This window comes from Leptopilina boulardi, unplaced genomic scaffold (assembly GCF_019393585.1).
Source record: "Leptopilina boulardi isolate dan_hultmark-lab unplaced genomic scaffold, ZJU_Lbou_2.1 LbouV2_213, whole genome shotgun sequence".
NCBI classification, from domain to species: domain Eukaryota; kingdom Metazoa; phylum Arthropoda; class Insecta; order Hymenoptera; family Figitidae; genus Leptopilina; species Leptopilina boulardi.
In genome coordinates, this window is record NW_026137767.1 from 4,009,029 (window position 1) to 4,023,753 (window position 14,725).

The 14,725-nt window shown below is 31.6% G+C and overlaps 1 protein-coding gene across 3 annotated transcripts in view; it reads right to left on the reverse strand.

Annotated features, from left to right (window-relative positions):
• Positions 1-2,229: 2,229 nt before the first annotated feature.
• LOC127278983 (cGMP-dependent protein kinase, isozyme 1-like) overlaps positions 2,230-14,725 on the reverse strand; it is a 46,653-nt gene continuing 34,157 nt past the window's right edge. For all 3 annotated transcript variants that reach the window (XM_051301003.1, XM_051301001.1, XM_051301002.1), the window contains 7 exons: positions 10,315-10,559; positions 9,620-9,943; positions 9,198-9,429; positions 8,932-9,038; positions 4,337-4,576; positions 3,573-3,639; positions 2,230-3,269 (listed from right to left, as the gene is read on the reverse strand). In XM_051301003.1, coding sequence (XP_051156960.1) covers positions 3,174-3,269; positions 3,573-3,639; positions 4,337-4,576; positions 8,932-9,038; positions 9,198-9,429; positions 9,620-9,943; positions 10,315-10,559 — 1,311 coding nt within the window. In that variant the 3' untranslated portion in view covers positions 2,230-3,173. The remainder of the gene's footprint in view (positions 3,270-3,572; positions 3,640-4,336; positions 4,577-8,931; positions 9,039-9,197; positions 9,430-9,619; positions 9,944-10,314; positions 10,560-14,725) is intronic.

The window sequence follows — 14,725 nt, forward strand, 5'->3', positions numbered from 1 at the left end:
AATTCTAAGCTCGATCAATCTGTCTGTCTGTCTGAAAAAGGGCTGGAAGTATGTCCATCCAAAACGAAATTTGTTATTTTTAGCAATAAAAAATACGATTCAGAAGATCCAGCTCTTTCTTTATCTTCCTATGGTACCGTTATCCCCCCTTCGCCCTCAGCCACATATTTCGGTGTTCAATTTCATATATCTGGTTCCTCTGATTCTCATTTTAATTATCTTTGTGAAAAAAGTAACAAAATTTTAAATATTTTTAAAGTACTTCGTGGTACTTCCTGGGGGGGCAGATCCCCAATTACTATTACAAATTTACTTTTCCATGTTTAAAAGCCGAGTTGACTATGGTTTACAAGCCTATAATTTTAAATCCCACAAAAACTTTTCACGATTAGAAAAAATTCGTAATCGAGCCTTGAGACTAATTGCAGGCTATAGAGGGAGTACCCCTATAAACGTTATGCTGGCTGAATGTTGTGACCCACCCCTTAGATCAAGATTTAACTATCTTGGAAAAAAATACTTATATAAAACCTTTGCAACCCCTACACACTCTTTACACGACACACTTTCAGATCTTTCTCACCTCATTCGTAATAGCAACGTAAGATTTAATTTTCCTCTTTTAATCGCTTTCGAGAAGATAAAAGATTTCGGCGAACTTATCAGAAGTAGAGACCTTGATCCCTATTTCGAATTCCTTTTTGAGGATCATTTATTCACTCCCCAAATCTTTTTCGATTTGGGTAAAACATTACAATCCTCATCTAATTCCTCACTTTTATTTAAAGATCTTACGTCTTGCAAATTTCCTAACCACACATTTTTCTTTACAGACGGTTCTAAGTCGGATGAGGATAATGTAGCTGGTTGCGCGTTTGTTTGCCTCTCCTTAAATATATCTTCTAAATTCAAAATTTCCAATTTTGTATCCATCTTTTCACTTGAAGCTTTTGCTATTTTGTTTACTTTAGATTATATTATTAACAACAATATTAGTGATACAGTAATATTTTCAGATTCTCTTAGTGTTCTCAAAAATTTAGCATCCAAAAATATTTATAAAATCAAGTCTTATATAATTTTTACCATAAGAAACCGCTTGAGAATCCTCTCAGACATAAACCGTCCAACAAAACTAGTTTGGATTCCTGGTCACTCAGGAATTGAAGGCAATGAAGCAGCTGATAAAGCTGCCAAAGATGCATCTTCTAACCCTGATCAAATAAACATTCAACTTCCACCCTCGGACTTCTTCAGCTTAGCCCGTAAGGAATTGGTAAATAGTTGTGACTCTTTCTTTCTGGAAATCGGTAAAAAAAAGGGTGCACAATACACTCAATTTTTTTATAAATCCAAGAAAAAACCCTGGTTCCATAACTTTATATCTCGTAGAAGTTGTATTGTCTTTATTTCCCGTTTAAGGTCTAATCACTATAATTTAAATGCTAGTCTTTTTAGAAAAAACTATATCTCTTCTGGAAGCTGTCCTCATTGCCCCGGTATTGAGGAGGACATTGATCATATTCTTTGGTCTTGTCCCAGATTCGATGCTTTTCGCCCTTGCCTGTTAAAGGCCCTTTCAAGAGCTCTAAAATACCCTCCTTCTTTTAGCAGTGTCTAATTTCTCACTAACCCTTCCGCTAGAATCATTTCTCATGTTTTTAGATTTTTAAAACTCTGTAATATTCAATTCTAATTTCACTTTTCATTTTTATATAATTTTTTAAATTTTCGCGCTCTCCATACCTAAGTCTATCAGTGTGTTTCCGAGAGATTCGACCGGACTGGCACCAGCCTTCCGGTCGTGTCTCGCGGATGCTCGGGCGCGTGCGCCCTATTTTCTGTTCTGTTCACAGATTTAAAGCCTCATTCTCAACTACCAGTTTATGGCCGGATATGCATGGTGCAATACCTTCATAGTGCCAACGTTAAACCAAATACTACTACCACCCGTCGGTGTGAGGCGCATCGTTGTATTGGTACGGATTACTACTTTTAATAGTAAAAATCCTGACGAAAGAGTAATAATTGCTCCGCTTTATAATAAAAATTGCTTCGTTACTAGTATTAATTGCTCGGGACATTTTAAATATTACTCAGCCTTTTAAAAAAAGTTGTTATTTCTTGAGCAGTTCCCAAATTACTATTTGAAAGTAGTAATTTTTAATAGAAAATGTTACAATTATTACTCTTTTTTTTCTCCGTGTACATAAAACGAAAAATTTCAAATTTTTTACATAAACTAGTAATGTTCTTTTTATTATTGTTACAAAAAATTCTTAAATTACTTATAATTTTGTTTAAGTTTACTCTTTCTTCTATGAATATCTTTTAATTTTCTTTAACAGTGTTCCGTAATGGCAAGCAGTGGTTGTCTTTTCAAAATGAGGTACATATAATTTCAAAAATATTATTCTCCCAACTCGGACAGAAATGGCAAAATCGGAAAAAATACCAGTTATCCTGAGTTTGTGTACTTTCATTTTCCTCCAAGAAATTAAAGATTTATTCACATATAAAACGACAGGAAGTAAAATAGGAAGAGTATAAACATTTGCTTACTACTGAAATTTACCGTCTGGAGCAGCACCTAACGGCTACAAAAATTTCTTATTTTACTTCTTGACGATGTTTATCGTAATGAATTTTCAATTTCTTGTGCGTAAATGACAGTACAACATTTCAGGATAACGGGTATTTTTTTAGATTTTTCCGTTTCTATCCGAGTTGAGAGAAAAATACTTTTTAAATTAAATGCACCTACAAGGAGCCAATTTTTGAAAGACAATCACTGCTTGCCATAGTGAAACACCATTAGTTTAAAAAAGTCGTTCTATTATAAACACAGCATTACATGTATAAAATATTTCTAAAAATACAAAAAATACTTAATTTTACTATGTATCATCGGTAATAAAATATTAGTATTAAAAATCTATGACAAAAGTAATTATATAGTATTCTATAAATCTTTTACATCACCAAATATTTCCGGACATCTTATAAATATCCTGTGACAATTTTCGGAAATTAGATTTTCTAGAGAATATCCAGGGAAATCGCTGTTATAACTGATAAGATATTCTAATTTCTAGTAGCCGCTGAATATCTCTAGAAGTAGTATTAAAAAATTTTCTCTTCAGAGATTCTGTTTCTTGATACATTATTTAGTTTCAAAATTCCATATCCCAGCCAGAAAATTCGTCAGGTGGTAATTCTCGATCTGGTGGATATCTTTCAAAGTTTCTTGTGTCAATAGGATTTCTTATCTAAAAAATAAAAAAATTATTTAAGCTAATTTAACATTTTTTTGTCAAAAAAAAATTATTTCAATTATTGATTTTTTATTACAATCTTTAGCAATAGGGACCATATGAAATTTCAAGAGAAGTATACATTAAAATTACTGAGACTTTAAGTTTATAGGAATTTTCTAAAATACCTCTTGTCAGCTCTTATCATTAGGGATAAAAGAAGTAATAAAGTTTATAACATTTTCTCTATTCAAAATTAAAAAAAAGTTTATCAAATTCCAAATTTGGTAAAAAAATTGACGTTTTAAAAATGCTTACAGTAGGAACAATAGGTGCAGGCAAAGCTAATCTCTGTAATGCTGGCCAATTAAAATTTGAGAACCACCTATAAAATAAATAGACATATTTTCACTTTGTAAAATTTTCTACATACAATAAGAAAAATTTTTTAAACTTTTATATTTTACTAATAAAATATGTTTAATTTGAAAACAATTTGTCTTACAAAGAAATATATTTTGGCAGCGTTTAACTGCGAAAAATGGCTGTGCACGCAAATTGGCACTGACATTTATTCGCTGATAACAGCGCCTTTACAGGAAAAAATATGTTTTGTTTATGTTTTTGGTTATCAGCTCGATGATGCCGGTTTGACACATGAACTTATAAAAGATCAAAAATGAATTTTTTAATAAAAAAACTGTAAATCAAGCTATGTAATAAATAAAAATGCATGTTAAAAAATGCGTTTTTTATAATTAATATACTGAATTATAGAATTTATTTGGAATTGTATAGTTTTTTAAATAATATAATAATAATTACATTAGAAGTTATACACGTCATGAATGAAATAAAGTTAAAATAAATAATTAATTTTGTAACTTAGCAAGAGTTGGCGGCGCTGTTATCAGATACAATTATGGCTATTCTTTTTTGCGTGCCTGTCGATTTAACAAATGAAAAGTACAGTCAACGATACGCATTTTTCCCACATGAGATATGTCTCCTTATATTCTTTCGTGAGGCTAAATGATTCTGTTTATTATTAATATTATTATTAATATATACATGTAACGTACTTATGATCTCGAATATCCTGAATGCCATTTCGTTGGTAACCAAGTCGTTCTGAAGGATTAAGTCGTAACAATTTTTTTATTAAATTATTCGCATTTTTATTAACAATGCTAGGAATCGCAACCATTTCGACTCCTTTGAGAATTTTGTTGTAAGTTGTCATGTGATCTGATCCTCGAAATGGTGGTTTTCCTACTAACAACTCATGGGTTAATATTCCTAAAGCCCAATAGTCCACTGCCCTATTATGAAGAAAATAAAAGATTAGTTAATTCTGTAACGAGGCATTAGTTAAAATGGATATTTGTCATTTTTGAATCGATACGCGGTTCATTACTTTTTCTATCTGTCAGTCAGAAATATGTATCCTACGCGAAATCCGTCAAAAGACTGATTTACGCAGGCGTCACGTACGAATGGCCACAGAGGGCGGCGGATAGGGCAAAAATATCCTTCTATAGGTTTGGAGCTGTCCATAGGAGTCAGAGAGATAGGACCACTTCTGGGTATGATAGGAGCGGCAGTGGGGATTTCTGAGTGTCCAATTTCTCGAGCCCTCGTGAGCGGACAGAATTAGCGACTTACGAGTTATAATTGCTCACTGTACCTTCTACTAAATTAGAATTATCTTTCACTTAAATAAATAGTGTTTATATAGTTATTTTTCGCGTACTTATTTCTTAAGTGTTGTGTGAGTAATTCCTTTTTTGGATATTTCTATCTATCTGAAGGGGCGCCAGGTTGGAGAGTTTCAGCTGAGCATCACCAAGGTATGTGTGTATAATATATCCGGCCAGCCTCAATGTCTTCGCTTCAGACGTTCCTGTTTTTGGCGAATTCCTTTTGAAATAGTGTAATTTTCTGTGTTTCGAATTGTCAAGTTTGATAAATGATTTATTGTTAATAAGTTCAAAAACCCGTTACAATTTTGGCGCCCAATGTGGGCCTTCGCCAAGACATTGAGGCAGAGGAAAAATTTATATTTGTGATAGTGCTATATACATCAGGAAATTGGGTTTCCAAGCGTTAAACTTAAAGCACTCTCACACCTTTTTGGCTGTCTGCAGGTTACCATGACAACGCATGAGTGTGATTGCGACAGAAAATTTAAAAATTTGAATATTCAAATTTTCTGTCTCACTCACACTCGTGCGTTGCCATGGTAATCTGTAGGCAGGCAGCCAAAAAGGTGTAAGAGTGCCTTTATTTATTCGCCATGTGCTCGGATGTGACGTCACATTAAGCGAAATTGGCGGTAGCAAGAATTACGTCACGGAACGAAAAATTACGCGCAAGTGTTTGTGACCTTTTCGGTTCTGGTAAAACCTGAAATTAGTGAAATAATCAAGAAAATTAGTATTGATTAGAGTTGCATGTTGTCGGGGATTTTGTGTGATTTGTGAAAAATTCTGCTGTGAAGAAAAATTTTAATTTTTTTAAGACCTGTCGTGGAAAGGTAAAGAATTTTAATATTATCGAACATTTACTCGATTTTTAATTTGTGGCTAGCGTATTCGCAAGGTTAGCGAGTTTTTTTTAATCGTGTATTTTCGTTATTTATTTGACAATATTTTTTTTTAATCGTAAAATTTGCTTGCTATCGTGGCGAGTCTATTGAAAATTTTATTTGTTTGAGACTCGTGAGGTGCGAGGTGTGTTTTTGAATTTTTAAATTTATTTTTGGGATTAAATTTTTTTAACTCAACAATGAGTAGGAAGTCTGACATTTTTAATCGGCATATGGGAGCGGTCTTGCAACATCCCAAGGGGCTCTAAAGAGGTGTGTCCTCAGAGTGTCACCTATGGTTTTAAAATGACTCATAAAGGAGGTAAAGAAGTTATTGGAACAAGGAATCATTGAGTGTGCGGCAAGCGAGTAGAGCTCAGCACCAGTGGTTGTTGAAAAAGGTGATGGTACTTTGTGTCTATGTTTTTATTACAGAGACCTGAACAAAGTAACCATCAGAAATGCATAACCGATTCCTAGTGTGGATTCAATTCTGGACAAATTACGCAAGTCCACATATATATACCCAAGATAGATCTGAAGATGGCCTATCATCAGGTACTACCCAGCGAGAAATGAAAGGTCTAATCGACGTCTATTTAACGTCTCGACCAAAATCTACATAACGTCTAAATCAAAATCTACATAGACGTCGAAATGGGACTCCATAAGCTGTCTATAGACGTCTAGGTTGTAGACGTCGAAATTGGAGTCTGTTGGACGTCTAAGTCGTAGACAAAATTGAACTCTATGGAAAATTCCTTTTAGGGTACCTTAAAGAATACCAATATAGGTAACTCTATAAGACGTCTATAATCCCGATTTCGATAGTACCATCCCTTCCCCTCTCGCGGTGAGAAATTAGTATACTAATTGATGTCTTAGACCAGCTATTCGATTTCTAATTCGACAAAAAGTGTCGATTAGACACTATCATTATTGTCTGTATTATAAAACCGCCATTTTTAATTTTTTGATTTTGTCTGTAGGTTTGGATTCAGTAAATCCAAAAACCTTAGAATACCCATGAATTAAAGATTGTCTTAGTCCCTCACAGCACCAGATATTTCAGGATATCCTTGAGACGTCCTGAGGATATCAGGCAGTTTGCATATCCTCAGGACATCCATACCACAAGAAGAAAATATATATCCCTAAAAAGTTCCAGGGATATTTTAAAATACCTAATGCTGTGAGTGGTCATGTAAGTGTGCATTGTATTGCAGTTTTTTTCTTAAATGCTTGAAAAAAGTTTAAATTTTTTTTAAATAATTGTGTTTGGACAAAAGGTTAGTTTTACAAGTTTAAGATTCGGTTTAAACAATATTCTACTTCCCAGTAAAAAAAAGAATTTGGACTAAGCGAAAAAAATTGGTGGTTACTTAAGCTAAACTCGGAATAAATGTTTCGAAGTCTAAAAAAGCCGATTTGGAATAAGAAATATATCATTTTTTAAAAAGAAATAAAACAGAAATGTGACAGATTTACCGACAATTTTACCATGTGAGTAGTATTTATGTGGTAAATTTATCATATGAACACTATTCACTTGATAAAATTGTCGGTGAATCTGTCACACTTCGCTTTTATTTCTTTTTAAAAAATTATATATTTCTTATTGCAAATCGGCTTTTTTAGACTTCGAAACATTTATTCTATTCATTTATAATGTAAACTCGAATAAACAAACGTCAATTAAAATGTTTAAGAGAAAAGAAATTTACGGTAAGAAAAAAATAATTCACTGTAACGTTCCAATTCGGTTTTTTCGCTAAATCGAATTCAGCTTAAGTTACCACCAATTCTTTTCGCTTACTCCCAATCCTTTTTTAGTGGGTTCTTAAAAACACATTTAAATTAACGTCTATTTTTAATTAATCTAGATCAAATTTAGACCTAGGCCTGTTCTCAACGTCTTAGATGTCGGATAGACGTCGATTAAACCTTTCATTTCTCGCTGGGTCATGTCAGTGGAAAGTAAAAAGTATACGGATTTTTAATTTCCAGGCTTTTCGGGTACCCGGTTTATATCATCATAGTGACAAACGATTATCAAGAACATCTTCACTGGCTAGGAATTGTTCTAAAGAAACTAGCGGCAGCTGATTTGGTAGTGAACCCAAGTAAATGTGAATTTGGTTGTTCAAGGGTCACTTACTTGGGATATGTCTTGGATAAAGACGGTTTAACGCCAGATCCGGATAAGATAGCACCGATTCTGGAATATCCAGTTTTACAAAATATTAAACAGCTTCGAAGATTCCTAGGCATGGTAGGATGGTATTCGCTACTGAAAATTCTCATGTAGGATTTTATATAGGATCTCACATAAATTCATATATTAAAATTCACATAAAATCCTATGTGTCATGTAAGAAACTATATAGGATCTTATGAAAAATCATATAGGAAATTGAGACATGATTTGAAGTGGGATTCGATGTAAATTCTTATAAACATATTCTTAAGTAATAAATTATGTAAATTCCTATGTGAAATCCTACAATTTTTTCTGGTTACATTTTTCCTTCAATTTCTTATGTCAATTTCCTTCGTGTTTTCTCATTAAAAAACTCACCAAAATTCATTGCTCAATCCTTAACCAGAAATTTTCCTATATCAAATTATACGTCAAGTCTTTTTTCGATTTTTCAAATATATCATATATATGATTGATTTGAACATAAGAAATCATATAGGATTTCATGTAGATTCTGAAATATCTATATCTAAGATTTCACATAGAATTATATAAAGGAAAGAATATAGTATTTCATATAAGAATTTTAAGTTGGCAGACGGCAGTTTATAAAAATTAAAAATGATTGAATTAAAAGTCATATAATATTACTGCAATTCATCTGGAAAGAAAAAAAATTGTGCTTTGCAATACACCTTCTGAGTTAGATTCTCAGCTTTTATAGTATTCAAGACTGATCTAAACTGTGAGAAAAAAATTATCACCATATGGCGGGGATCTCTGAGAGTCCAATTTCTGGAGCCCTCTTTCAAAAACCCGTTACAATTCAAATATTATTCACTACTTTATATTTGTCAAATAATTTTTTTTTGTAATTGCAAAGAAATCACCTGTCATGTCCCTTGTTTAAAATAATTTCTGGCGCTACATATTCTGGTGTTCCGGCAAAAGTCCAAGTTTTACCAGGTCCAATTTTTTTACTAAAGCCAAAATCAACCTAAAATAAGTTTTCCAAAAATATTAAAATTAACTAATTTTATGACCTTTTGTTTCAATAAAAAATTTTAATTTATGAGAGTATAAAATAAAAATAATTTCTTAAAAATAATGTTAAAGAATAGAAATTAATATTTCTGCGAAAATAAATCATTTTTACCAGTTTAAGATACCCTCGACTATCCAGCATTAAATTTTCGGGTTTTAAATCTCTATACACAATGTTTAACGAATGAAGATGATCCAGAGCTTCTACTACACATCCAACCATAAACTGAGCAGTTGAGTCGTCAAAGATTCGCCTTCGTTGCAAAGTTGTCCAAACATCACCTCCCAAACATACTTCCATCAAAAAGTAGACATACTTCGTGTCCTTATAAGTCCGATACAATCTAAAAAATACATTAAAACTCTTTACTTATTAAAATTAGTAGGAGGTCTCTTTTCTGATCTTTCTTGATCCAAGATCATTGAACCTAAGCTAAATACGTATTTGTAAATGAATTTGCTTAAACATTTGCAATTGTTATAATTCGAAATTTTATGTGTAATTGTTTATGAAAAAATAAAATATACACTAACTTGCATATAAATGGAGAATCACAAGCCTGCATTATGTGTTTTTCATTTAATACATGTTCTTGTTGTTGTTGATCGACCATAACCTTTTTTTTTAATTTCTTCAAAGCAAAACTTTTTTCTTGATCCTTTTCAGGAATCACAAGTTCAACTCTTCCAAATCCTCCAACGCCTAAAGTGCCTTTTGTTCTCAGATCCGACAAAGTAAGATCTGCATATTCATTAGTCCATTTTTTAGGCGTCAAGGATCTTTTCTGTTTCTCGTATTCTTCTCGCCAGTCTTTATTTCTTATTTCATCGAGACTTCCTAAGTAATTGAAGAATGATCTAAATTTCAGAAAAGGAAAAATAATACAAATGAATCAAACATCGAATAATTTTCCCAGTAAAAAATATTTATTGAGCAAGCTGTCTGCTGAATAGTTCCAAAGACAACTAAAAAAATTTGACTGTTTAGGAAGTCATCCAATGCATTATGCCCAATCACCCTACGCGTTTTCCGCATTTAAAAAAGGGAAAAACGACTTAATCTTACAAAAATGGATAATAATAGATAAACACTGAAAAAATAAATTGCTTCAATAGCATAATTTTTAAGTGTATAATTATTGTTATTATATTTCCAAATGGCTTGCTCAATAAATCTTTTTTTACTGGGATACTTCAAAACAGTTTAAAAAGGATTATTTTATTATTACGTTCTATCTAGTGTAAGACACTCTACTGGTGCAAGAGCTATGGCATTTGCATGTCTTCGATTATCTCCCTCGTCATCGTATAAAGCTTTTTCTCCAAAATATTGTCCTTTCCCAAGAACAACAAGTTCCTCTTCTCCTCCGTAATCGGTGTCTTTTGTTATCCTAACATTTCCTCCACTTATAATATAAAATTTATCACCTTTTTCTCCCTGGCGAACAATTCGGGCCTCAGCAGGAAAAAATTCCTTCAAATGTTTAATTTATGTTAATGGCAGAAATATTATATGATTTTAAAAAAAATAAAAACTTTTGCTGATATAAAAAAGCATAATGTTTCCTTATAATAGTGCACTGAGAAAAATGTTTAGTATCATCTACCAAAGTTTAGTTCTCTCTACCAAATTTTTTATTTAATATAGATGCAACTAGGCCGTTTGTTAGTCAGAACTAAATTTTTTTAATGAATCGTTTTGTTCGGTCTACCAAATTTTTTGTTTCGTACAACTAAATTATTGTTTTTAAGCAATCAAAAAATTTTGTTAAATGAAATTTTTTTTTGTTTTCTCAACCAACTTATTTTTTGGTTTACCCTTTTCGCTTTATATAATCTACCTATGCCTAATTAAATTAATTTCTATCGCGGAAAAAACCTAACACTGCTGGGACTGGAACCCTCAGACTACGCAACTCAAGTCGAGAACGCTGACCACTACTCTACGAATCCTACTAATAATTTGAGATTAAATCATTTTCACAATGTAGAAAGGCTGGAAAAAACTTTCGTTCTTTTAACAAGTTTTGTTTATTTATTCTCACTACAGAAACTTTTTTTTTAAAATGTCTGAAAAACATACACAGAAAAAAGTTGGTGTCATTTTTGTTGCGGTTAATTTTGTCTAATGCTGAAAACCCATAAGATTTAACCTTAACTAGGGTTAGAATTTGTGGTAGGTTATTTTAACACCAAATTCTGAGTTAAAATAACACTTTGTTTTTCCTGAGAAAAACTTGAAAACACTGAAACTCCACTACGCAAACGACGTATGGTTAATGTTGATATCCCGTGAATGGTAAGCGACGCCATATTTACGAGAACAGCGTGTGTGCAATTCAACATGCCAGCGATTTAGTACTCGGAACCAAACTATTTAGTTCGTAAACATGAAAGCTTTAAATATATTTTTTGGTAGAGCCAACTATAAACTTCCCAATTTATTGCCACTTTCTATTCTGTTGTGACAACCGTATTTTAGTAAAGCGAACTAAAAATGCTCAACTAAATTAATTTTTTATTATTACGAAATTATTTTTCTCAGTGTACATTATGTTGCGAGTGAGGAAAAGCGGACATTATTTGATGATAAATCACACTTATCAAATAATTGTTTCCTCATGCGTAACATACAATATTTTTTTCATTTTTTAAAATATTAGACACTTTATTTACCGCGTTGAAAGTGTGTTAAATTTTCTATTATCACACGAGAGTGAAACAATAATACGCTAATCTAAATCGTTCCTATTAAAACTGTTTTTTGTTTTACGAAGTTATGTAATGATTTAAATATAATAAAAAAACATGTAGTAAAAGTACGATTAGATTATAAAAAATACTTCTACATGTGATTGGCGCCTAGTAAGAAGACTTACATTAAAATGTATCATAAAATTTCACCACTCCATTGTTATTTACTACAAAGTAAATACTTTTGAATTCCATTTCTGTCCACACATTTGAATTCCTAAGATAAGAGACTTTTTCATAAAATTGATTCTTTTCTATTTCTATCAGTGACTAAAATTTTAGCTAGGTTTTGTGAAAACTTTTGAATACCGAAAACTAATATTAAAGTAATAACACTTTAATTCCTTTTAATGCAATCCACTTTATTATTTTTTATTTATTATTTAAAGCATAATTTCACACTTTAGAACTTTGGAAAACATTAAAATGATAATTTTGTATTGCCTAAATTGTTTTGCTATTAAAAAATTGTTATTGAATTACTTTTACAAAAAATTTTCTTAATTGTTGTATTTTTGAACTTTACAATCTTTCACTAAAACAAGTAATTTGCAATTACGAGATTCATTATGAAAGATGGATTTTTCATTTATATACTTTTTTTGGTAATCTACAACAGTCGTAACAAAATTTTTCTTTAAATATATTAACTGAGGTTATGTTCCAGTTTCTAGAGTCATAAAAAGGAATTCAACTTTAATTTTTTCGAAACCTCTCTGAGGAATTAAATGCAATGGACAAAAAAAGAATTCAAAAGAATTGAAAAAATTTCAAAACTTTTTAATGCAAGCCTTCTTACCGGGCGGACACGATATCTCCAATTCAGGTCATCGAAACATGTTCTTTTTTAAGAAAATACTCTCTTACGCGTTAGTATACATATATTATATATTTTATATACATACATATATATTTGTAGTTATATATATATATATATATATATATATATATTACGGGCAATGTCTGGAATCGGGCAATGTCGACATTGCCCTCGGTCACTGGGCATTGTCGACAATGTCCGAAATTATTCATATTATGCGGCTTTTCCGGGCAATGTCGACAATGCCCGGTCCACTTTGGGCAATGTCGATAATAGCCTATGTAGCGAATAATTTTTTAATAAAAATAATTTTTGATATGAATGAATATCTGATTAACTGTCGGAAGTCAATAATTTATTAATATAAATAAAGTTATATAAGTATATAATTATATAATTGACGATATTGAAGTCTTTCAAATGTGCATTCTTCCATCGGTCATGGGGAAGAAACCGCATGGAGTACGAATGTAAAAAAATATACGTTAACATAACAAGACAAACTATTATGGAATTTCTAAAATTGTGTATCGTTTGTCAGAAAAAGACCACAAACAAAAGAAGAGGTTTGGTTTCAAAACCTATACTATACTGAATTTTATACATGCGACGAACAACTTTTAAATGCTGCAGATATTTCGGATAAATTGATCTCACTCAGAGAAGCTGCCGCAAATAACAGCGTTTGCGGTGGACAAGGTTACGATAGATGCAATTGCAAAACCGGATGTTCACAAAGCAAATGCAAGTGTTTGAGAAGTAATAAAAAATGTAACTCCAAATGCGATGGCACCCTTTCGTGTAAAAATAAATAAAAAAAATTCTTGTGACTTTATATATGGCATTATAAATTTTCATTATAGTATAATAAACAACATTGCCCAAAAATGAGTGGGCAATGACAACTTTGCCCACTTGTCAAAGATTACTGAATATTATTAAAAATACCAGGCAATGTCGACAATCCCCAGTGATTTTCGGTATTGTCGACATTGCCCGATTCCGGACATTGCCCGTAACATATATATATATATATATATATATATATAAGAGCATACATTGTACGCGCGAATAGTACGCTCCTTGAGCATTTCTACATATATCTACTACAAGAATTTTTAGTTCTTAGAAAATTGATTTTTTTTAAAAAAGATGTGGTATTAACCCCTTAAGGGGGGAAACTCGTGTAAAAAAATTTTTTTTACAATTTTTATTGCTTTAAAAATTAGTTTACTATCTGTAGAATATGATCCTACATTACTAATCTAAAATTAGATGTATGAATGTATACATAAACTTAGCACTTCAGATGCTACCAAATTCTGTTAACGATGAGCACGACATCTCTCTATTCTTTCGGTTTCTTGTCAATATAATTTTATAGCAAGCACCATAAGCAAGTGATAGTAAATCGTAGTTTTAGTGCAATAGTTATTTTCGAATACATAACGTCTTCAAGGCAATAGTTAAAACACTACTTTTTTGTATAGAAAACTTTAAAGGCGTTTTTCTCAAAACGTGTTTTTTCGCAATGCAGCTCAGACAATTTTTAACCGATTTTCATGAAACATACCAAAAATCTTCTTTAACTTACTGGCTATTGCATGACGAGCTGTTTTTTTTTAAATTTTAAACAATTTTTTTTGTAGATTGTTTATAAAAAAATTGATTTTTTTTAGAATGGTCCCAAATTTTCAAAAAATAATTTTGTTAAATTTTCTCTTCGTGATGCATATTTGTGTATTTTAACAATAAAAATTTTCTTTTTTGATTTTGATTGAGATTTCAAACCAGCAGGCTGCAAATAAATGAAATGAATATACACTTTAAGGTATGCTTTATTTCAATGCAATAAACTTTACTGTCTTTTTTGTAAAAAAAATCTTGAAAAAACGTGCATTTACACAAGGTTCCCCCCATAAAGGATCCCTAGAGGTTCCTACATAGGATCCTTAAAAAATCCTACGCAGGAACCCACTACGATCCCTTGCAGGACATTAGAACAGGCGTGGTATTACGAATAGCAACAGCGCTACGAAGATTTCACTACGTAGCGATTTGAAGCG